The sequence below is a fragment of the Leptonychotes weddellii genome, chromosome 11 (genome assembly GCF_054177405.1).
Source record: "Leptonychotes weddellii isolate Sample4059 chromosome 11, ASM5417740v2, whole genome shotgun sequence".
Classification (NCBI taxonomy): domain Eukaryota; kingdom Metazoa; phylum Chordata; class Mammalia; order Carnivora; family Phocidae; genus Leptonychotes; species Leptonychotes weddellii.
This window is the reverse complement of record NC_138379.1, coordinates 6,472,428-6,495,666: the sequence shown is the minus strand read 5'-3', so window position 1 is coordinate 6,495,666 and position 23,239 is coordinate 6,472,428. Positions and strand designations below refer to the sequence as shown.

The 23,239-nt window shown below is 54.6% G+C and overlaps 4 protein-coding genes across 7 annotated transcripts; 1 reads left to right on the top strand and 3 right to left on the bottom strand.

Moving 5' to 3' along the window:
- Positions 1-1,995: 1,995 nt before the first annotated feature.
- Positions 1,996-5,985, bottom strand: LOC145716191 (uncharacterized). Its single transcript, XM_081798597.1, has 5 exons — positions 5,963-5,985; positions 5,002-5,226; positions 4,692-4,790; positions 3,680-3,746; positions 1,996-3,545 (listed from the first exon to the last, which is right to left on the bottom strand). The coding sequence occupies exons 1-5, from the start codon at positions 5,983-5,985 to the stop codon at positions 3,381-3,383; spliced, it is 579 nt and encodes a 192-aa protein (XP_081654723.1). The 3' UTR covers positions 1,996-3,380.
- A 2,428-nt stretch (positions 5,986-8,413) lies between these two features.
- On the bottom strand, positions 8,414-14,602 carry CDCA5 (cell division cycle associated 5). Its single transcript, XM_006737105.3, has 6 exons — positions 14,415-14,602; positions 14,118-14,212; positions 13,974-14,039; positions 13,862-13,897; positions 10,021-10,458; positions 8,414-9,849 (listed from the first exon to the last, which is right to left on the bottom strand). Exons 1-6 carry the CDS (start codon positions 14,458-14,460, stop codon positions 9,769-9,771), a joined length of 762 nt encoding a protein of 253 aa, XP_006737168.1. The 5' UTR covers positions 14,461-14,602; the 3' UTR covers positions 8,414-9,768.
- A 74-nt stretch (positions 14,603-14,676) lies between these two features.
- On the top strand, positions 14,677-18,786 carry ZFPL1 (zinc finger protein like 1). 4 transcript variants are annotated; one of them, XM_031032101.2, is made up of 8 exons: positions 14,677-14,859; positions 15,177-15,286; positions 15,564-15,675; positions 16,867-17,060; positions 17,176-17,248; positions 17,322-17,468; positions 17,719-17,842; positions 18,335-18,786. In XM_031032101.2, the coding sequence occupies exons 2-8, from the start codon at positions 15,185-15,187 to the stop codon at positions 18,519-18,521; spliced, it is 939 nt and encodes a 312-aa protein (XP_030887961.1). In that variant the 5' UTR covers positions 14,677-14,859; positions 15,177-15,184; the 3' UTR covers positions 18,522-18,786. The 4 variants fall into 4 exon arrangements, with proteins under 4 accessions (XP_030887961.1, XP_030887967.1, XP_030887962.1 ...); XM_031032107.2 differs by lacking the exon at positions 18,335-18,786 and adding an exon at positions 18,045-18,298; XM_031032102.2 differs by having other exon boundaries at positions 14,681-14,841.
- Positions 18,787-18,832: 46 nt separating this feature from the next.
- CATSPERH (catsper channel auxiliary subunit eta) lies at positions 18,833-21,893 on the bottom strand. Its single transcript, XM_006737106.3, has 3 exons — positions 19,223-21,893; positions 19,017-19,116; positions 18,833-18,909 (listed from the first exon to the last, which is right to left on the bottom strand). The coding sequence occupies exons 1-3, from the start codon at positions 19,394-19,396 to the stop codon at positions 18,833-18,835; spliced, it is 351 nt and encodes a 116-aa protein (XP_006737169.2). The 5' UTR covers positions 19,397-21,893.
- Positions 21,894-23,239: the final 1,346 nt, after the last annotated feature.

Below are 23,239 nucleotides of genomic sequence, written 5' to 3'. Positions count from 1 at the left end.
AGCCTCTCCACCCTCCCCCCCCGCCCCCCAGTTCTCTCTGCCTTGGCCACCTTCACTGGGGAAAAAGCCTGACTCTCCGCCCACCTGCACCTGTACCCCTGACCCTGAATGTGCCTGCAGAATCACATGACCTCACTGGTCTTGCTTTAAATGTATGATCCCAAACCTCAAGCCAGCCCTCAGCACTGCCCATCCCACTGTCTTTCCCTGGTCCCGGCCTGCTCACTCTTCCTCGCTCCTGGAGGGCAAGTTCACCGTCACTCTGCTGCTCAGGCTTCCTGGAACACTGTTCCCCCAGCCATCCTCGGGGCTCCTCCCTCAGGTCCTCCCTGAGACCTTCTCTGCTGCTCCACCTAAGCTGCGTTCCTTCACCTCCCTCAGGCTTCCTCCTCCCTCTCTCTTTCCAGGTTTCTTCATCGCATCTGTCCCCATGTGACTTACCCCTTGTTTCTCGTCTCCCCTCCTCGGATGGAGGTCCTACTGGGGTAGGGGTCTTTGTTTCATTCGCCACTGGATCCCCAGAGCCCAGGACAGAGCCTGGCACACGGAAGCACTCAGCAAATGTCTGTCAGATGGATGAGAACTGACTTGAACCAGCACAGCTCCCCAACACTGGGCATTCACGCTCCAGCTGTCTGGGATTTAAGGAGTGTCCGGGGCAACCTCAAGGGATACAAAAGGTGGGCTCAGAACCCCGGGGAAAAAGACCCCACCTGAATGAGCCCCAGCGGGACTGCTGAGCCAGCCATGGGGTGGGGGTGGGGGGGCTGCATAACACGAATGCCCTCCTGAGGTGGTGATGCGGGATCTAACAGTCCTCTGGAGCAAGATGTTTCCAGAAGATGATGCCCTGGGATAGAGGGTGATGCTGCTGGGCTGCAGGGTCGGGCCCCCCTCTCAGGCAGGGAGAGCAGCCCCTTTAGGCTGGGCAGGCTTTGGGAGCCTGCTGGGGTGGCCTACCCACCCTGCTTCCACAGGGCCTCTGAGGCCGGGGTGGGGGCATGGGTAGACCCACTGGAAGTTGGCTAATGGCCAATACTCACTGGCATGCTAACCACTCACCAAGCCCGCACCAGGTCACTAGTCCTCCGAAGGGCCTCTGAGGTGGGCACCGTGTTACAGAGAGAGAAGCACGCGCAGTTGGTTACTCAGTCGAGTTTGCACCGGCTGGCACCGGGCGCAGGAGGAGGGCCCCATGTCCACAAAGCTGCACCACCTCTCAGTGTCGGAGGCGCGGGGAGAGGCATCCCGGTCTGACCCTCACGAGAGACCCGGGATCAGGGGGACACAGGAGGCTGATTTGCTGACCGGGCCTCAGTGTCTTGATGACAGAGAGGCCGGAAGTTCTGGGTACCACTTGGGCCCGACGCCGTAGCGTGCTATGACTAGCAGCTCTGGGGGAGGTGTGTGTGTGTGTGTGTGTGTGTGTGTGTGTGTGTGAGTGTGTGTGAAAAGACCTGGCAGCACCCTGGGGCCCCCACCACTTTGCTGTGGGACCTCCCCTTGACAGGGCCTTCCTGACGGGGAAGCAGGCCTGGGGAATGCTCTGTCCCCAGGACTGGCTACAGGGCCTGAGCTCGGGGCGGCAAGATGCTGGGGCCTCTGGGGCATCTGTCAGCAGGTCTGGGCTTTAGAGACAAAAGGGAAGAGACTCCGTTTCCTGCAGTATTCATGTGGCCACGCGTGCTTGCTCTCCTAGGCAGAGATGAAGCAGGCTTAAATGGGACCACGGGGACGAATGTGCCTTGTTGGTAGCAGTCCTTCAACGAGGGGCGCCTGGGTGGCTCAGATGGTTGAACATCTGCCTTCGGCTCGGGTCATGATCCTGGGGTCCTGGGATCGAGCCCCACATTGGGCTCCTAGCTCGGCGGGGAGTCTGCTTCTCCCTCTCCCTCTGCCTCCCCCCTGCTCATGCTCTCTCTGTATCTCTCTGTTTCAAATGAATAAATAAAATCTTTAAAAAAAAGAAAAAAAAGAAGTCCTCCAATGGGCCCATTGATTTAACCCTTTCACTATCGGTCCAACGATCCCCCCTCAGTCTGAGGATCAGCTGATTCCCTTCGAGAAAATGGCAAGATGGCCCTTTGTAACAGCTGGGCCTCTCTGGTGGAGAACTGGTCTGGAAGCGGGAGGTGGGGACTCCGGGAGCCAGGCCGGGAGGGTGGAGTCCTGCCCGTCGGGGCTGCTGAATCCGCCCTCAGCTCTGCTCAGCCTGAAGGGACGACCAAATCAAACCTTCACCAGTCGAATGTGTTGGTGGTTTTTGGTCCAGGCAGGATGGCACCAGGTCTAGTGGAAGTCCAACTGGGTCCAAAGAGGGGCCGCAAGCCTGAATTTCCAACCTCTTGTCCCCTGCACTGGGTGTGAGGGCAGAAAGATGGCCACTGTCCTTTCTGTGTCCGACTGGGGCATTTCTGCCCAGGACATAGTAGTACCCTTAGGGACATGGGGCCTTGAAAAAAATCGTTCCATAGGATATTGACCAATTTTTATCTAATTTAGCAATCTTATTTCAGGATTCCTTCTGTTTTCTCCTATGTTGATTTCTTATATCCTCCTTTAAACTGGTTTTGTCATCTTGCTGTCACCATCATCTTCCTCACAAAACTGAAGCATGCTCCCTGTGTAATTGTATGGGAATTCTCTCTCCCCCAACCTCTCTCTTCCTCTCTCTGCTTCAGCTGGGAACTCAGGCAGCCAGCTGCCGCCCAGGGCGGGAAGAGTCCCATTGGGGAAGGGCGTGAGGCCTCAGGACTGTCAGGTGTTAGGTGTTGGACCGTTGGGGAGCTCCCACTAGCAGTCCCCACCCCTGCCCTTGATTTGACTTACCAAGAGGAAGAGATTCATCCAAAGTCCCAAGGCAGCTAGTGGCTCTTACCGCCCCTCCCTAGTCTCTTTCTGCCCTTTGGAGTTAGACCAGGGGCCTCCATCCTTGGGGGAGAGGGGTGTGGCCCCCTTCCAGTCCCACCCCAGCGCTTATCACTGGGACGCTGCCCTTGAGGCTGACACCAACCAGGGACCAAGCTCATTTTGGGGTTGGTGACCTCCCACGCTACCTGACTTCCCGGGCCCACAAACATGCGGCGAGTGGCGGCTCAGCTCTGAAGTTTATTACTGTGACCTGGAGAGGAGCTGCTGCCCTGGCCTCCCGGGGAAGTGTCTAGTCTCCAGCCTTGGGCCCGGCCACAGCTGACGGTGTCTGTGGGTGGTGGGAGCCCCAGGCTACAGGCTGGCTACAGGATGAACACTGCTGCCTTCTGGGAGCTGGGTTGCTAAGGCACAGGGAGCTGGGGGAGCAGCTGGGGAAGGCGTGCCCTTCCTCCCCACAGGCCACAGTGGGGCTGCCCGTGCGCCTGGAACAGCGCCACCCCCTGGGTGGCCTAGGCATCCTCGGAAAAGGCCTGGGCATCCTCGGGGAAGGCCTGGGCATCCTCGGGGAAGGCCTGGGCATCCTCCTGGACAGCATGGGCTCCCTCCGCGACAGCCTTCACCTCCTCCTGGAGGGCCTTTGCTTCCTTCCTTAGGCTCTCATATGACAAGGTCGGCTGGAACAAAGGGTTGCAGGGCCCAGAGGTGGGTACCGACCCTAGGCAGGACTGTTGGAGGCCCCCTCACTGGGCTGGGAGGCAGGGAGGAGGAGGCACCACAAAGAAAGGGGGTCCTGGGCTGAGGGCCTTACCAGGTTTTGCAGCTTCTCCCCCAGGGCCCGGTTGTCTGCTTGGATAGTGCTCAGTGACTCCCAAAGTCTAGAATTAAAAGAGACCCCTTCAGCCCCCAGGCTCTTGTCCTAAGCAGCTTCCTCCAGGCCCAACACACAACTCCTGCTTGAGCTGCGTGACCTGGAGCAGCCACCTGGGAACAGGGTTTTATTGGAGCCCAGTCTTGTGGGGGCAAAGCCACAGCGGGGGAGGGAACTGTTCTTCCCTAGTGACTGGCAGCAGGAGACCCAGACAGAGATGACGTGTGTTTTTTCTCTTCTTTAGCAAGAGAAGGGCAGGCCACTCTAGTGTGCGGGCTAGCCATCCCACGCTGTTGGGCTGCAGTGGGGACCGTGACAGAATTCTGTGTGGTTCCAGGCTAGCAAGAGGGTCAAGCCTGGAACCAGCCCTGCCTAAGTGCTCTGGGTATGAACGAAAGTGCTGACCACTCAGATCCACGTGCAGCCCCGAGGGACTGTGTCATGCTGCTCCACCCCCTAACCTCTGGCTCCAGGCAGATCTCTGACCCTGGCATCACCACAGGGGCCAGTGACCATGGCATGACACAGACCCAAACTCCAGAGCCTGACATCCAGAGACCAGACCCCACCCCCCACCCCTGCGGCTCCACAGACCAAACTACCCCATCAGGTTCTTAGACAATTAAAAGGGGCGGGTCCCTTACAGGCGGCCTATAGATTGCTTGCAGACCAGGTGTGTGGGCACGCAGTCCACTGATGGGAAAGAGCGGTGGCCCCCAAGCCTGTGGGGCAGGTCCCGCTCACACGGGAGGACACTGATGCTTGGGAGGGAAGGGACCTGATGGCCAGTGAAGGCGTCATTCAGAGCAGAACGGTGAGAAGGCAAGGGTAGGAGGGAAGGTGGAGGGCCAAGGAAAGGTGCACACCCACGGCCATCAAGCCCCAGGCCCTGACCTCAGTGGGGCAAAGCCCTGTCACCCTATCTGCCCCAACCTGCCCCGGCCCAGCTCACCTCATGCAATCATTCTGCAAATGGCTGATTTCCTTTGCGGTCCGCTGGGGCCCCCAGTCTTCCGTGTCCAGGAACCGGCACTCTTGGATGTCTAAGTCCCTGGAACGAGTGCACAGGAAGGGTTGGACCAGAGGGTCTAGAGGTTGGGGGAGGGTGGGGTGGGCAGTATGGGGGGTGGGGTGGGGGAGGCAGCCCAAGGCCCAGGGCCTGTCCATGGGTCTCCCCTCTGCCCACCCCAGGCTGAGTCCTGGCCCAGGTCTGAATTTTAGCAGAGAGAAGCCCCCTCTGCCTCCCTCCCCTGCAGCCTTACTCTTCAGGGTCTTTGGACTCAGTGGGCTCCGCTGTGCTCAGGAGGGTGAACAGGAAGGTCACGGTGAGTTCTGGTTGCAAGTCCAGCTCTTGCTTTGAAGAAGACGGCTTTGGCAGAGAAGGTGCCGTGGTGAAGGCACAGCATGAGGCTGGCAGCCCAGGACATGCCACCCTTCCTGCCACCCCTGCTCTCTGCCTTGGGAAGCCCTGGGGCTTCCTGTCACCTCTAAGCCTGGCTCCCTGGAGACTTGAGGGTCTTCTGGCTTCGGCTTCTCAGCAGGCTTCACCACGGGCTTAGAGTAGACTTTTCGTCTGCCCCTGGGAGACTGAAGGAGACGGAAGCCCATTTGGGGGGCCATGTCCACCATCCTGCCAGTTGCCCCTTGCCAGCCCTGTCTGGTTTTCCTGGGGCAGCCTCCAGTCTGGAGAGCCTCCACCACCAGCTCTGTCCAGCAAACCAGACCCCTCAAAATTAGGGTTACCACATTTAGCAACCAAAACACAAGGACACATGGTTCGATCTGAATTTCAGACGAAAACCAAGCACTTTTAAAAGTATAAGCATATGCCATGCAATGTTTAGGACATACTTATTCTAAAAAAATGATTCATTATTTGTCTGAAATTCAAATTTCACTAGGTGGCCCATATATTATCTGACAACATGCTAATACTGACAATATTTCATGAACTGAATCCCAGCAGATGCAAGTTATTGGGTGTGGGGGCACGAGGGGCACCCTATTGAAAGGAATCCTATACAAGCTTATAAAAAAGTAGAGAATCCCTCCCATTTTTGGTGTAGAAATTATCAACTGGACATGGAGAAGTAAATAGTGTGGCATTCAAGCCCCTGTTATGAACACCCTTGTTTGTAACCCCCTTGGTATTCCACTGTCCCTGAATAAGGGTCTACTCAGACCCGCCAGGAACCTCACTTCCCAACACCAGCCCGAACTTACCCCACCTCCAAGCTCTTGCCCATGCTGTTCTCCTCTTTCCTGCTCCCCCCCAGCTCCACAATCTGAACTGGACCCGCTCTTTTCTCTGCTGAGCAAATGCACCTCCCTGGGACCCCCTTGGACAGGTTCACAGGGGAGCCAGAGCTGGGCTGAGCCTGAGGATGCTTCTGTCTCTACAAGGCGGTGTTAGATGTCCCCCCGAGCAGGCTTGAAATAGCAGCTTCTCCCCAAGGGACAGAAAGTCTCAAGTCAATAGATGGAATCGTCACCATTTTTCACTTCCAGATTTTTCCGAATCTTGTACATCTGCGGGCCTAGCGATGGAGGACAATGCAATCAGATGGCAAATAGTGACCTCAGATGTGTCCTTCACACCGAGCTCCATCTGGGCTTTTGACAGGCCCATGGGTTGCGGCAGGGATCCCATGTCATGTGCTCTCTGCAGTACATCGAGCCTTTCCAGATGGCCTAATATATTGTAATTTTTGTCCACATGATGGTAACAGGATCTTGGTGGCCAGAAATGCCCTGGGGGGGACGCGGGGGCTGCCCAACTCCGGGGACTCACTGAGCTCCAAGGTGATACCAATGCTCACGTCACCAGGTTTGACTTGTCCCAGGGGGAAGCTGGCAACATGTAATAAGATCTACGAAAACTAACCAGGACCTTGCTCCTGGTAACATCCACTTTGGTAACTAGTCCTAAAGACACGACTCCATGGGAAATAAAAATAATTTACACGGAGGCCCATTTACACCAAGAAGAAAAACTGGAAGCAGCCTAAAGGGCCCAAATATAAGAAAAGGTCAGTAAACAATAGCATGAACATGATCAAACACAGTTCACTCTGCAGTTAATGGTTCCCAGGAAAGGCTGGCTGACCAAGTGCTGTCTGGGGGACAGGCCCCGGCAGGGTCCTGAGGATACACAGACAGGTGATGGTGACCCTGTTCTGCCCAGGAGAAGCTCCCGGGGCCAGGGGAGGCCCCAGGTTCTCAGGTGGCCCCAGCGCACGGAGATGTGCCCTAACTGAAGCCGGTACAGACAGCCCTGGCCATGAAAGAAGGGAGCCACACATTCAGCTTAGTGCTCCAGACTCCACTGTGAAGGTGCTGCTTGAGCATCAAGAAGTGGGGGATCTTGGCAAGAGGAGAGCAATCCAAAGGAGGGAGCAGTTTGGGGCAGGCCAGTGCTGAGGGCACTCTAGCTGGGACATAGTGTGAGGGGCCTGGGCTGTGGCCCCAGGTGACAAGGCATGGGAGACCTTTGTGTGTTTCTGTGTGGGTTGTTTGGGCCGTAACTGGGATGAGGAGATACTGGGGGCAGGAAGCCGAAGGTCTCGGGAATGGAGAGAGGCAAGCACAAGCTGCTCCATGTGACAAGTGTCTACATGGCAAATATCAGGGAACATGTGCAGGAGACGCGGTTACACCGCAAAAGGAAGCCTCACGACGGTCTGTGCCAATATTTCTTCAAGACGCTGCTTTCCATTCTTTTGGGTGTTAACACCCAGAAGTGGAATTGTATCGAAGGGTTTTGAGCAAGGGAGAAACAGGATATTATTTCTTCTGGGAAATACAGTCTGGCTGCAGTGTAGACAGTTTGGAGAGGTGAGAGGTGGCCAGGAGACCAGTGCTGTCCAGTGGCTGTGGGGCAGAGGGATGTTGAAGTTAGGGCCGACGGGACAGGACGAGGGAGAGGAAGGGCTGCAGATGACCCCCGGGCTCCTGGCTTATGTGGCGAGGTCAGCTGGGGGGATGCCGATGGCATAGGGAGCACAGGAAGAGGCGAGCTGGTGGATGAGCTGAGTTTGAGAGGACTTCTGAGTCGAGGTGTAGTTCTAGATTCTGGTTCGGAGCTCAGGAGGGAGGGAGGTATGGGATGGAGATCAAGACTGGCCATGAATGAGCCAGAGGGCGGCCCAGAGGGCCTCTCCTCGTCTGGGGAGAGCCAGCAGGTTGGAAAGAAGGCCCAGGACTGAACCTGGGTGTCCTGATATTTCAGGGGAAGTCAAGAAAGAGGGGCCAGCAGTGCCATGGCCCCCAAAAAGGGTGTTCTCAGCCAGGCTGAGAGTGTGGCAGCGACCTGAGCCTGTCGCACTGGTCATCAGGGGGTCGCTGGTTGCTTCTGCCTGAGAAGTAACGGGAGCAGCCGTGGCACATATGTCCTGGGGCCTCCTTGAGCCAAGTGGGAGAATTCCAGACAGGAGGGGCCGGGGCTCCCTAGAGGCCTCCCTCGCAGGCAGCCCTACGTTGTGGGAGCAGATGGGACGGCACAGAAAAAACCCAATGTGAGGGCAGAGCAGTGATCACAGGGCTACTAGAGGCCAGGCTGGCAGTCCTCCGTGCAAGGGGACAACCCTGGAGACACAGCCCAAAGAAGGCTTGGCTTCCTGGGCCTCCCACCTTCGCCTCTGCCTCGTTCAAACAACAGTCTCAAATAAGCAGGAACTTTTTAATCAGGATTTTTTTTTATTCAAACAACAGCAACATAATCTTTCTTTACACTCCACACCACCTGGCAGCTCCCGACTCTGCAGGACTAGGACACTTCCCAGGAGTTCCGCCCCACCAGCCGGCGAGGACAAGAATTCTTCCGGTGTCCAGCTCAGGGGCATCCAGGCCCACCCCGGCAAGGGGGCTTGCTTGGGGGGTCTGACAAAGCACGAAGAGCTGAATAGGTAGCCCGGGGCTCCCAGGCCTTGCAAGGGCTTTCAGTAGTGCCCACCAGGCCTGCCCTGGGGTCTCAAGTCCCCTAACCAAGCATGAGCGCATCTTCCCTGACACTCTGCTACCACCAGCCCTGCCACACTCCTCGCAGCCTCTACTGCTGTGACCCCGGAAACGTCCGAAGATGCACCGGCGTGGGGTAGCTGCAAAGCTGGCAGGTCTGGGACAAGGGTTAGGACCGTACAACCCTGTTTTCCCCTCTAGAGTGGAGGAGACTCTGTGCGCTTTGTTTAGTAAGAAACAGGTGTAAATGACAAGTGGGGCACCTCCCACCACAGCCCCCTCCCCGGCCCTGTGCAGGTGTCCTGTCCAGAGGCCCGGGCCTCAGCTTCCGGCACCTGGCGGCCACACCCGGAAATGCACCCCCTTTGCCCCAGGCAGCCAGTGTCCCACCAGCCTGGCGTTTAACCGAACATCCCAACAGCAGAGCAGAGCAGAGCGATCAACCACAGCTTCTCCGAGCAAACGCTTCTGGTCTGAGACCCAACCAAGGTTTCCCCTCCCTCCTTCAAAATGTAAAATTCTACAGTGTCCAGGGTCTTCCTCTCACAGACAGAAATCTCCCACCCACAAATTCTCTCCTGGCCCATCTACAGAAACTAAGAGGGAACCCAAGCCTCTTTACATAGATGGGCTGGTGGCTGGGAACCAGGCCCCCGATGGAAGACAAGGCAGGGGGATCGCCTGGGCCGGGGCTGGTGCAGAGCAGCTGCGTTCCCCAACAACGGCCCGGGTCCCCGCTCACCTGCAACCCCAGCCCTTCCCCCTCCTCCGGCTGTGCCAGCAACTCCTACTCCCCCGTGTGCAGCCCAGCTGGAAAGTGGCGAGGCTCGGCTGGGAGGCAGGGACCAGACACAGGACAGCGGTGCGTGGCCAGGCCCAGAGAGCCCCATCTCCTGAGACGGCTGTTGCCACCGCACCAGCCCTCCAAGGAACGCAGGCCTCATGTAGCCACAGCCTATGTACAGGGAACAGGGCCAGGGGAGGGGACCCCAAGTGTCTTCTCCACGGGGAGGAGGAGCTATGTACACAGGGAGGGGACAGGATGGCCAGGGACACCCCCCCACCCCGACATCTCATTCAACCAGGAGATCAAACTGCTCAGCAGCTTCAAACTCCGCATTCATGGCCGCAGCCCATTCATCCAGCTCCGATTTCTAGGGGGAGAGAAAAAGGTGGCGGGTGAGCGAGGACGGGGGAAGGGGGCGTGCTGGCCAGAGCACGTGAACCCAGACCCTGCAGGCGCTGAGCCCCAGGCCGGCCCGAGTCCCAGCGGCCTCCCAGCGCGTCTGGGGCGACAGCAGAGCAAAGCCCTGGCCCTCACTCACCAGAATCTCAGGCACCTTTCTCTTCTTGCGCTTCTCTTTCACGGCCGGTGGGGAGATCCCGGGGAGAGTTGTATCTGGGGCCCAGGGCTTCACAGGGACCCTGGGGGCTTCGGTTAACTTGGAAGACACCACAGGCGAGACTCGGGCCAAGTCTTCTGACCCCAGCAGCCCCTCGAAACCAAAGCAAGACCGGCGGCCCGGGGTGGAGGTAGAGGCGGAGCCGAAGGTCTCCAGCCGGCTGTAGGATCGCCTGACCTTCTTAGACATTTCCAAGTCTCTGTTGTCCAGCTCTTCTTCCCTGAAGTTGGACTCAACATTCAGGGGGTATAGCACCGGGGTGGTGGTGGGGGTGACGGGTATATTACATGCCTTGAAGAGATCCTCCTTAGCAGGCTCCTTGCTAGGAGGGTTGTTTTCCTTCTCCAAGAAAAAAGCAATCTGGACCGGGACAGAAGAGAGAACACCTCCTTGTTAGTTAGCTGTGTTACATACTTTCCGAAAGGTCCGAGGAGATTCAGGGTGGAAAGACCCATAGGACACTTTTAAAAAGAGAAGACAAGACAGGTCAGGCAACAGATTGGACCTTGAGACAGACCTGGGGAGGGGAAGAAAAGAATCTGTCTGTCCTTGCTTCTGAGTCCACTTTGGTAATGCAAGAAGACTCCGCACCACCGGCTGTTGTCAGCTCCATTTCCCAACAAAAAGTGACCAGAATCTAGCCGCCCCTACTGACTACAAGCCCCCATCACGTCATCTAGAGCAGTTCGACAAGCTCCTGACTGCTCTGCCTGCTTCCACCTGGGTCCTCTGGTCCATGTGTCACACAGTTGGTGGCGGTTTTCCTAGCATGTCCATCCAGTCAGCAAGTACTTTCCGGTCACCTACCCTGTTTCAGGTACTTTCTAGGCACTGGGAGCACAGCCGGGAATAAAACAGAGAAAGCCCTGTCTCCATGGAGCTTCCATTCTGGTGGGGGTAAAACAGGTAATGAACAGGGAAAAGTCATGTAGCATGTTAGAAGTGTTAAGTGCTTTGGATAAAAACAGAATGAGATAGCACTGGGGTGGGTTGGGATTTTAAGTAGGTGAAGGTCGATGGAGGCCTCACTGGGGGACTGTCTGAGCTAGAACTTGAAGGGGGTGAGGAAGTCAGTCACAGGGAGGCCAAGTGTTGTAGGCAGAGGGAACAGAAGGTGCCCAAGTCCTGAGGTGCAGGAATGTCCGGAAAGGTAAAGGAACGAGGCCAGTGTGGCTGAGCGAGAGGAAGTGAGGAGGAACTGAAGATGGGGTTCGAGAGGTAATGGGGGCTGCTAGAGGGCCTTCTGTAGGACATTGGAAGGGGAGGCCCATGGAGACCCTTGCTCTGAGACCCAGGGAGCCACGGCAAGGTTGTGAATGGCAAAAGGCCTAATCTCATATGTGTATTAAGAGGTTCACATGTTGGCTCCTTAAAATTCCACTCTCGGCTCAAATGCTGCTTCCTCAGAGAAGCCGTTTTTGTTTTGTTTTGTTTTTATTTGACAGCAAGAGAGGGAACACAAGCAGGGGGAGTGGTAGAGGGAGAAGCAGGCTTCCCACCAAGCAGGGAGTCCGATGCGGAGCTCGATCCCAGGACCCTGGGACCATGACCTGAGCCGAAGGCAGACGCTTAACGACTGAGCCATCTAGGCGCCCCGAGAAGCCGTTTCTTACCACAGAATAGCAGGGAGCCCCGCTACCACTGATCTTTACTTCTGCCCCAACAACCTCTCTTGTACACTGGTCACCTATCACCCCAACGAGAACATGAGCTTGAGAGCAGGGGTCTTCATCTGTTTGGCTGACCCAGCCTCTAGCCAGCACCCTCCGCAGAGCGCTGTGTTGAACAGGTGTTCAATACTCACTGACTTAATGTACCCAAAACGCGTCAGTGAGCTTTATGGCAGCCAAAACGCCGTAGGAAACAGGACAAATTCAGTCCCTCTTGTGGTCTAACAGAAGGAATGACGTTGGTTATCAATAGAGACACTTCCTGGCTACAAGCACGGGCAATCTGAGTCTTAGTAATGAGTCAGAGTAAAAGGGATGCTGCACAAAATGGGGGTTAGCCCTGACGACCTCTTCCTCACCCCCTACAGCAAGCAGTCACACGAGTCCTTGCAGCTTCTTTGGCTCAATGTCATCAATCTATCGTTCGACCAACAAGAATGAGTGATTACCATGGGGAGGCAGAAGTCTCCACCCGCAAGACAACATGCAAACATTCGGATATGGAGAAGGCCTAAGGAGAACTACATAAACAGGACAGTGACAGGGCACAAGTGGTCAGGGAAGCCTTCTGGGAGGTGTCCTTTTGGCGGAGTACTGTGTGATGGGTAGGTCATGTGGTGAGATGACGAGCAGAGCATCACTCTGCCCTCACCTTACTTTAGGCCTCCGCCATCCTGCTGCAGGATTCCTGTTGTCTTCCTACCTGGTCTTGGGGTCCCGAGCAGGCTGTTTCCACCCCAGTCTCCACCCAGACCCCAGGGAGATTTTTTTTCTGAGCATACCTTAGTGACTACCTGAGACTTAGTGAGCTTGAGACTCCCCAAAGGCTCCCACGATGCCGAGGACAAAGCCCAAGCTCCTGAGTGTGGCGTTCATGCCTCCTGAGGAATGGCTCTGGCTTAACGTGCTCTATCGCCCAACAAGATCTGCCACAGACACATTGAACAATCTGCCGTCCTCCAGACCTCGGGATTTTCTTTGTGAATTCCAGGGCTCTGCCAACAGAGCATCCTTTGCCCAAACACTACTTTTCTTTAGAGACTCAGTTGAAACGTTTCCTCTTCTGTGAAACAGCCCCAGGGCCAGCTGGTCTGTTAGGTGCCTTCATAACATCTAGTACTTTTCTTACGGCAGTCCTCAGCACGCCATGCTGTTATCACTTGCTCATCTGTCTTTCTCCCCACTTGACATAAGCTCCCTGTGCTCCTAAAAGGCAGCTAGCATTTCTCACTTCTTATATCTTTAGGCACAGGTTTTCTGTTCATGAAACGTCCTTAATAACTTCTGCTGAAACAGTAAAAATGCTGTACACTTATCTTACAACAACCTGTTCTCACAAATTGAGGAGATGGACTAGAGAGAAGGAATATTTAGGACACGGCTCAGCTCTTAAGATGACGGTAGAGAACGTTAGGACATCAAGACCTAAACGTATGAAATCCACAGGGAGTGAGCAAGACTGGCAATGCATGTGGGTGTCCAAAGGCAAAGTGTTTCAAAATACAGATGCTTCCCGACCTAATGACGGTTTGACTTAAAGTTTTTCAATGTGATTGTGGAGCAAAACTGATATGCATTCACTAGAAATCATACTTCAAATTTTGATCATTTCCTGGGCTAGTGATACGTGGTAAGATCCTCTCTCATGATGCTGGGCAACGGCAGCAAGCTACAGCTCCCAGTCAGCCACGCCATCCCGCAGTAAAACAACTGATAAATTTACAACCATTCCGTTGTTTGCTTTTAGTACAGCATTCAAAAAATTAGAAGATATTCAACTCTTCATTATAAATAGGCTTTGTACTAGATGATTTGCCCACCTATACGCTAATGTAAGTATTCTGAACACATTTAATGTGTTGGGCATGCTAAACTAAAGTACAATGTTTGATAGATTCGGTATATTAAATGCACATTTGACTTATGGTATTTTCAACTTATCATAGGTTTATCAGAATGTAACCCCGTCCTAAGTGGAGGAAGATCTGTACCTCAAAACTGCTCCCTGGGCAGATGTGAGCAGCCAGTATGTCCTGCCCAATCTCTAGAGTGCCCTGGATTCCACTCCATTACGAAGATAAAAATGAACTCACCCTTGGGCTCCTTCGAGGTGTGTGGACAGGCGGGATCTGTGGAGACAATAATTGATAACATAGCCACCCCCAATTTTGGCTCCCAACCCACAACCCCTCTCTCAGTCCTCACCTCTACAGGTTGGGCTACGATCTTCTTCAAAACGATGGGCTTTCTGACTGGAGCCGCATGGGGTGCCTAGAAAAGAAGAGTGAATATGAACTCCACATTAGTCCAACGCCTTCCGGGGCAGAAACTGAGAAAGCCGGGGCTCACCTTGGGCCAGATTTCAGGGAGGGTGCTCGGGAGATCAGGGCCTGATTTCCGCTGGGACCTCCGCAGAGACTGAGTAGGAGATGGGGCCCCGGGCCCTGGGAAAAGAAAAAAGTTAGGAGGTAGGGTAAGACTCCAGGCCTCAGAGTCTAGAGAACAGATTCAGGAGTGAGCGAGAGGTTCCCAAACAAGCTCCTTTCCGGGGCAGTGAGCCTCCTACAGCGGTGGGGGGAGGGCCTCCTCGCGGGACTCCGTCCCTCAAACGGCTAGGCCCCGGGCTCCCGCGCGCCCTCCGCTCACCAGAGAGCTGGGCGGACCCTCCGGACCTCGTTCGCCTCTCGGACATGTTAGCCTTGGTCTCGATCTCGGCCGCCGCCTCAGCCGCCGCCGACGCCGGGCCTCGCGCCAACCCGGAGGGCCGACGGAAACCTAAACGTTCGAATTACCCGCTCTGCCTGGAGGAAGCGGAAGTGACGCAAGGAGGGCGGGCCGCCGTGTTCCGTTCACCGTTCGTCGATCTTCACGTCTGGCGTCAGCAGGGGCGGGGCCAGCGGCACGCTGGCGTCATCAGAGCGCGCCGCACCCGGAAGAGACGTGGCAGCAGAGGGATAATCGGAGCGGCCCGAGGTAGAGAGCGCAGAGCGGGAGCTCCGGTGAGCGCGGTGTCTGTTCTTCCGCGCGTCGGGCCAGGGCTCGCGCCCGTCGGGACCGGTGCGGCGGTCGATCGGTAAACACGAAGAGAGGGGTATGTGTTGAAGGTGGGGGCGGGGCTTGGAGGGGGTGGGGCTCAGGCGGAGCCCCTGGGGGCGGGGCCGGTGGTTTCGGAGGCTCGATGGTGGAGGGACCTGGCTGGGGGCGGGATCCAGGAGGAATGACAGGTCACCGCAGGTGGGATTCGTTCGGGGGGCGTGGCCCGGAATGTAGAGGGGCAGTGGGCAGTAATTGGGGGTTGGGGCGATTATGAGAGGTGTTTAGGGGAGTTAAGAGTGGAAACGATCTGGGCTTGTGAGTTCGTAGTGGCGGACACCGGAACCTGGCTGTCAACTCAGACCTCTTCCTCAGGGTCGAATATGGGACTTTGCAAGTGCCCCAAGAGGAAGGTCACCAATCTGTTTTGCTTCGAACATCGGGTCAACGTCTGCGAGCACTGCCTGGTAGCCAATCACGCCAAGGTGGGGCCTTCAGGGCAGGGGCTGAGCAGGGCAGTAGGTGGGCAGGCGGTATTGGTTTTCTCCAACTCCATGAAGGGCCAGGGGTTGGAATGAAGCCCTCCTGGAGCTTTTGTGCTGGGCTCTATCTCCGGAGAGCCCTTAAGGCAGACTCTGGCACACTGTGTGCTCAGTAAATATTTATTGATGGAAAAACGAAAGGATGAGTCTCCTCTGTACAAAAAAGCAGCTGGGCCTTGAGGAGATGGGCCCCAGTTGTGATCTCTCTCTCCCACTCCAGTGCATCGTCCAGTCCTATCTGCAGTGGCTCCAAGATAGCGACTACAATCCGAATTGCCGTCTGTGCAACATACCCCTTGCCAACCGGGAGACGACCCGCCTCGTCTGTTATGGTGAGGCCTGCCCAGCTTGGTGACCAGTTTCCAGGTCCTCTCTAAGCAGCAGGGCAATGAGATCTCCCAAAGCTTGGGAGGCTGGAGCCCCAAATTCTAGTCCTGCTATGTTATTTACCTGCTGTGTGAGCTCAGGCAAGTCATTTTTTCTTTCTAGGCCTCAGTCTTTTTCCCTAAAAATTAAAGCTCCTGGTTTCTTACCTGCCCATTTTGAGGGTTGGGTGAGAGCCAGTCCAACTTGTGGGTATCATTTTGACTGTGAGCAGTAGCTGGCTGGACCAGCAGGAAGCTGAAGGGATGAGGCTTTTGGACATTTAGGATCTGTTACTCATTCCAATTAAACAGGAAGGGAGTTTCTCCAGTACATTCAGCCAGAAGAAGTCAGCAGTCACATGTATCATGACCTTGAGCTGACTGTGGTGTAAGAGGCTTAACTCCCATTTTTTGAAGGAGCTAGTGCAAAAGAGCTTCGTGTGTGTTTCTCAGTGTGATGAGCGTGTGTGTATATATACATGAATTTAATGTGTCTTATGACTTTACGTGTGTTAATTAGTGCCTTTAGTACCTGCGGATGAGTGAATGGGTAAATGTGCGTGAATGTATGAACACGGGTGTGTTGTGGGGTTGCAGGAGAATGTGTGGGTGACAGCGCTTGAGTTTTAGCAAATGTGAATGTATAGATGTGTATATGTGGGAGTTAGTTTGCCAACGTGGTGAAACAGGGGATGGTACTTGTGTTTGATTATATGTATATGAGCATGTGTACATTTGTGCCCATAGGTGTGTACACGCATACGTGTGCCTGTGTGCGTCTAGGAACTTTTTCTGAAACTGTTCTTAACTAGCTGTTAGCCCGAGGAGCTTGTGATGAGTGCATGTTCAGCGAGGCCTCGCTTTTAAGGGTCGCTGGCATCTTCTTCCCACCCTAGGGGGCTTCTCCCTTTTACTGCGCCGGGGTAGCATCTGCCATGACTGAGTTCAGGTGGCGGTGGCCAAGAAGGCCGAAGTCTCAGGGAACACTGATGAAATGGACCTGAGTGAGGACAGGAAGGAGAAGGCTGTGGGCTATATGTGTGTGTGTGTGTGTGTGTGTGTATACATCCATGTAGCAGGCGGGGGGCTGCTGCTGGGCTAGACGTCCTAAGTGTCTTCTTCTTCATGCCTCTCCTCCCCTATTTCATGGGCCCTAAGACCTCTTCCACTGGGCCTGCCTCAATGAGCGTGCTGCCCAGCTGCCCCGAAACACAGCTCCTGCTGGCTACCAGTGCCCCACCTGCAGTGGCCCCATCTTCCCCCCAACCAACCTGGCTGGCCCTGTGGCTTCTGCACTGAGAGAGAAGCTGGCCACGGTCAACTGGGCCCGGGCAGGACTGGGCCTTCCTCTGGTGAGAATCTGTCTGTCTGTCTGTCTGACTGACCATCTGCCCTGGGTCCCACCTGGGCCAGATGGGTGGGGAGGGACAGCACCGGCAGTCTGGTAATACAGGTTCCTTCCGCCAGATCGATGAGGTGGTGAGCCCGGAACCCGAGCCTCTCAACACCTCTGACTTCTCTGACTGGTCTAGCTTTACTGGTAAGTGGTGGTCTGCACTGCCCTTGGGGGCCCTTGCCTCCCTGCTCTGCTGACCACTCTCTTCTTGCCACAGCCAATGGTACCCCTGAACAGGAGGAGATAACCAGTGCTTCTGCTGCCCCATCCTTCTACGGCCAAGTCCCCCGGCCCCCTGCTTCCCCGAGCCGACCCGAGCAGCACACAGTGATCCACATGGGCAATCCTGAGCCCTTGACTCACGGTGAGCCAGGGAACGGTCCAGTCTAGAGGAGGATAGAAAGGAAGTGGGGTGGCTCGCGTGGGGGGAGCTCAGGGTTCCAGAGGCCCACCCGGGGGGCCCCCTCCTCACTCTGACAGAGACATTACCTCCCCACAATTCTGAGATGGTCTGTCGGGCTGAGAGGGCAAGGACCTCCTGCCCTCCCCACTCCCCACCCTGCCGCAGGCCAGTTTCTCTGAGCCTGTGGATACCGGTGGCTCTGCCCCTGCAGCCTCAGCCCCGAGGAAGGTGTATGACACACGGGATGATGACCGTTCACCAGGCCTCCACGGGGATTGTGATGACGACAAGTACCGTCGCCGGCCTGCCCTGGGCTGGCTGGCCCAGCTGCTCAGGTATGCATGGTCAGGTGGGCCCGGATGCCAGGAGCGGGGAGGAGAGGAAGTGAGAGCCAGAGGCCCTGGGCATGATGACTGCATGATAGATAAGAGGGGCTTCGTCTGGGTAACAGTAGTCCCTGGGGTCTGGCTATGCAGAGAGGCTTCAGCTCGGCCCTAGAAGTCTGCTCCACTGTAGGGCTGTTTCCTCGCCTGCTAGGTATCTGAGGCTTGAGGTTGGGCTCTTTGAGGCCCGTTCCTGCTCCGACACCACCAGAGCCTAGTGACCCTGCCGTGCCTGACACATCCTAGTCGCCTCAGCTGGTTTGAGCTGCACGGTCCCCTGTGTAACGAGCAGGTGCAGGGATGAGCCTGCACACCGGAAGCAGCAAGGCTCAGGAATGGCGGCACCAGGGCCAGAAGACAAGTGTCGTGTCTGGGGTTCCTCTCCGGGTCGAGGGGCTGTCAGGGATTGAGAACCTGACCTGACTCTCCCCTCGTCCCCCGCAGGAGCCGGGCTGGGTCTCGTAAGCGGCCGCTGACACTGCTGCAGCGGGCGGGGCTTCTGCTGCTCCTGGGGCTCCTGGGCTTCTTGGCCCTCCTCGCACTCATGTCTCGCCTGGGCCGAGCTGCAGCTGACAGCGATCCCAACCTGGACCCACTCATGAACCCTCACATCCGGGTGGGTCCCTCCTGAGCCTTTGCTTGTAGCCAGGCCAGCCTAGGACCCGGGGGCCTGAGGTAGGGAGGCCTGGGGACTTTTTCTCTGCTCCTCTTCTTCATGCCTGAGACACTAAGATCCCAGGCCCAGTCAAGTCCACTAGAGTGGCTGCTGGCTGGGCCTGGGGCCCCTGCAGGTCAAACGTTTGTCTTGACCCACTTACCCTGGGTCTCCAGCCTCCCGCCCTCCTCCCCACGAAGGAGATGACAGGTGAAAATAAATGACAGACTTTATTAAAACACCGAAGCCTCCTTTTCCTTCTCCCTTCTCAGCCCAGTCCTCAGGCCTCAGTGGTTCTCCTGACGGTACTGGATGGCCAGAAACTCAAGGGACAGGCGGTTGAAGAACATGGCTCCATTTAGCACTGAGCAGAGGAGGGAGCCCCTGTCAGCATTCCCTGCCCACTCTCTGCCGTGTCTCCGGGATCCAAAGCTCCCCCTCCCCCTTAGCAGGACCCTCTTCCCAACTCACTCAGGATGGTTAGGGCAAAGCACCGAAGAAACTTGTCATCTGTCATCTCAGCGTAGAGTGACCCCATGGCAGCCCAGCAGATGCTCATCACCTGGGAGAACTGTAGGCCCCATCCAGTGGGAGAGTGGCCCCCTGAGACAACAGCGGGGTTTCCATCAGCCCCTGGGCCTCCCCCGACCAGCCCTTGAGCCCCGGCCCCAGTCTACCATCAGGACAACTGTGTAGTGGAAGCTCATGCGGTCGTAGCGGTGGGTGACGCAGAAGTTGTGCACGTCGCTGGCAAAGACCCCAAGGTGTATGAGGAAGAGCATCAGGGCAGCTGCAGTGAGCACCATGCCTTGTGGGAAGAAGAGCACAGCCAGCCGGTCCCGCCACCGCATTGTGGTGGCCGCACAGACTCAAGGCCAACGGTGGAAGCTGAGCAAGCCAGCACTGTTCAGGAGAAGCAGCTGACCCCTCCGGTTCTAGAGCGTACGGTCTGGAATCGCAGTGGGATGCTAGAACCATGAGGACATAGGAGGGGACGAGATTCTAGAATACAGGCTGGTTCCAGCCAATACAGGAGTGGTTCATGGGGGCGCCAGGGGAGCTCCACAAATTATGGAAGGTCGGATGGAGGGCTGAAGGTACAGACCAGCAGGAGTGTTGAGGAAGGGACGGTGTCCCTTATCATCCTGCCTGCATGCACACTTTGCGTTCTTGTGCACATCTCACTGAGTCCGACTCTTCTCACTGAGTTGACCCCCCACGCCCCCGCCTCCTACCTACCACAGAGGAGGCACTGTGGGCACATTTCTACAGAGCCGGGTCTCAGAAAAGTGGAAGGGCATGTCCTAGGTCCACAGCAAGTCTTAGGCCAACGAGAGACGAAGCTCTGGATGTGTAGCTGGTGGGCATTCCCAGGTGAGGAGGCCTGGGCTGAATGACAAGCTCCAAGTATTTATAGCTCCGTTCCCGGATGGGGAGGAACAAAGTGAAGGGAAGCGATAAGAGCTTGCCCAGAGCTGTCCTGGGACCTTCCCCATGCCCTCCCTAGGGATGGCCCAGACAGCAGTGGACTTTTCCATCCTCCCCAAAATGTCCGAGGACCTGATGCTGACCAGCTTTCTCCTGTGCCACCTTTAAGCACTCAGCACTTCACAGCCATCACCTCTGTCCTTTCCAAGAGTCCCAGATGAGGCTGGTGGCATAAATTCTGTTTTGCACACAAGTCCGAGGTACAGAGGAAGTGTCAGCCCAGGTGCTCACAGCCAATGAATGAGGGAGTCAGTACTAAGATCCAGTTCTACCCGAGGCTGTGACTGGGCAGGGACACTTACAAGCAACAAGAAAACATTTCCTCCATACGTGGGAGAGGTGAAAACTCTAGGACTCTCAGCAGTATCACCCACAAAAATGGGCAGAAATAGTGTGGAGGGACATGAAAACTCCCAGGAACTAGACTAGAAGAAGGATAACTTGAACTCAGCCACCCCCATGGCCTCCTTTCTGTCTGCCTGCCCCAGAAGTTAGGTTCAAGGTCCGGCCAAGACCCTCGGTCTCCTGCCACATCCATGTTTACTGTCTAGTGGCATTAATCACAACAGTCCCTCAGACCCCCATTCTGACACAGTACAGGGGTGACACCCCCCATGCCTAGCCGTTGGCCCACTGTTGAAACCATTGTTCGCACCTCCGTTCTCATGTGAATACAGATGAACTTTCATTAGACGTTAGGGCTTCTGGCTCAACACCATTTAAAAATGACCCAAGTAGCACATGACTACATTCTTGTAAAAGGTGTGTGTAATACACAGCACACAGAGGAAAAGGCAATGACAGCATGCCACCCCCCCCCCCAGCCTCCTACCTACCTAACAGAGGTAACCCCCTCAACAGTTTGGTGAGTGGGCACCTTTTGGGTCCCCTCTTGATGTAACTTCATGTACCTACATGTACATCTACATGGATAATTTAAAAAAGCATTCTAGAGAGTCACCAAATGTATTGTCAGAGTATAATTTTCAAAAAGTTAAAAATATGATGCTAGATCTGGAATGAACATGTAACTAAGATGTATAAACCCAGCAGTGAGGGGTTCCCCCTCAGTAAGGTGGTAATGCGTCTTGGGGACCTGGATATGGACAGGCATTTAAAGAGCAATATTAGAGGGGCACCTGGCTGGCTCAGTCGGTTAGGCGGCTGCCTTCAGCTCAGGTCTTGATCTCGGGGTCTTGGGATCTAGCCCCCTGTCGGGCTCCCTGCTCAGTGGGGAGTCTGCTTCTCCCTCTCCTTCTTGTGTTCTTGCTCTCACTCTTGCTCTCTCTCGAGTAAATAAATAAAATCTTAAAAAAAAAAAATAAAGAATGTTAGAGTATGATTCTAGGTTAGATACAAAACTGGTTGATGTCCTACAGGACAATAAGAAATAGAACTTTTTAAGTTCTTTTTTCTTTTTTTTAAGACTTTATTTGAGAGAGAGAGAGCGCACAAGCAGGGGGAACTGCAGAAGGAGAGGGAAAAGTAGCCTCTCCGCTGAACGGGGGAGCCCAATGTGGGGCTCGATCCCAGGACCCTGGGATCATGACGTGAGCTGAAGGCAGATGCTTAACTGACTGAGCCACCCAGGCACCTCTGGAGTTACTTTTTCTACTGGATATAAATGTCTTGTATCTCTCCTGGACAGTATCTTCTTGTAATAATCAGCGTCTGAACATGTAATGGTAAATAGCAACATCAAATGTTCATTCCTGTGGGTAATTAAGGCCCCAGGATGGCACTAGCAGGACATGCTACACTCTTGGTCTTATTTCCAGATTTTGGATAATTTTTCTTAACAGTATTCTGCAACTTTTTAGTTTATAGACTTCTTGGAGTAGATAATCTTTATGCTCTGCATTTTTTAAAAAAAGATTTTATTTGACAGAGCAAGAACACAAGCAGGGGGGAGAAGCAGGCTCCCCCCCCCCTCCGAGTAAGGAGCCCAACGCGGGGCTCGATCCCAGGACCCTGGGATCATGACCTGAGCTGAAGGCAGATGCTTAGCTGACTCAGCCACCCAGGCGTGCCTATACTCTTCATTTTCTTGAGATTATAGCATCATAGGCTGCCTTTAAACATCCTTCGGAACATAAATGGAACATCTCTGAACACAGATTTCGGGGGTCAGCAAACTTTTCCTGTAAAGGACCAGATAGTAAATGTTTTACGTTTTGCTAGCCATAAGGTCTCTGTTGCAACTACTCAACATTTCTGTTGTAGTGAAAAAGCAGGCATAGATAATATATAAACAAATGGGCCTGGGTGTGTTCAAATAAAATTATAGACACTGCAATATTTCATATAATTTCACATAATTTTCATATTTTATGAAAATTGTCTTGGGACACCTGGGTGGCTCAGTCACTTGGGCGTCTGCCTTCGGCTCAGGTCATGAACCCAGGGTCCTGGGATGCAGTCCCGCATCAGGCTCCCTGCTCAGCCGGGAGTCTGCTTCTCCCTCTGCCTGCCGCTCCCCCTGCTTGTGCGCTCTCTCTCTCCGACAAATAAATAAATTAATTAAAAAAAAAAGAAAATCATCTTTTAAATCAAGATAGACATTAACATTACATTATTTTCTCTTTTTTAAATTTATTTATTTGTCAGAGCAAGAGAGCACAAGCAGGGGGAGCGGCAGGCAGAGGGAGAAGCAGACTCCCTGCGGAGGAAGGAGCCTCATATGGGACTCGATCCCAGGACCCTGGGATCATGACCTGAGCCGAAGGCAGATGCCTAACCGACTGAGCCACCCAGGCGTCCCACATTACATTATTTTCAAGTGTACAACGTAATGATTTGGTATTTGTACCAAATTTGTATTAAAAATGATCACAATAAGTCTAGTTGACATCTGTCACCATACATAGTTAACAAAATTTTTTTTTCTCCTGATGAGAACTTTTAAGAACTACTCTGATTATATGAATTGTACATAATTTTCACATCATGAAATGTCATTCTTATTTTTTTAACCATTTTAAAATGAAAAAAAAAAAAAAAAACCAACACACCAGTCTTAGCTCACAGGCCAAATGAAAACAGGTGGTGGGATGTGTTTGGCCTGCAGGACCCCTGCCAAAGAATAATTAAACAAGGTGGTTTCCATTCCAATACCTTCCCCCCACCGCCCCACCACCAGCCCATCACAAGTAATGTTTCAAGGACCACATGGATAAAGTCGTTTTCTCTATTAAAACTCATCTTAT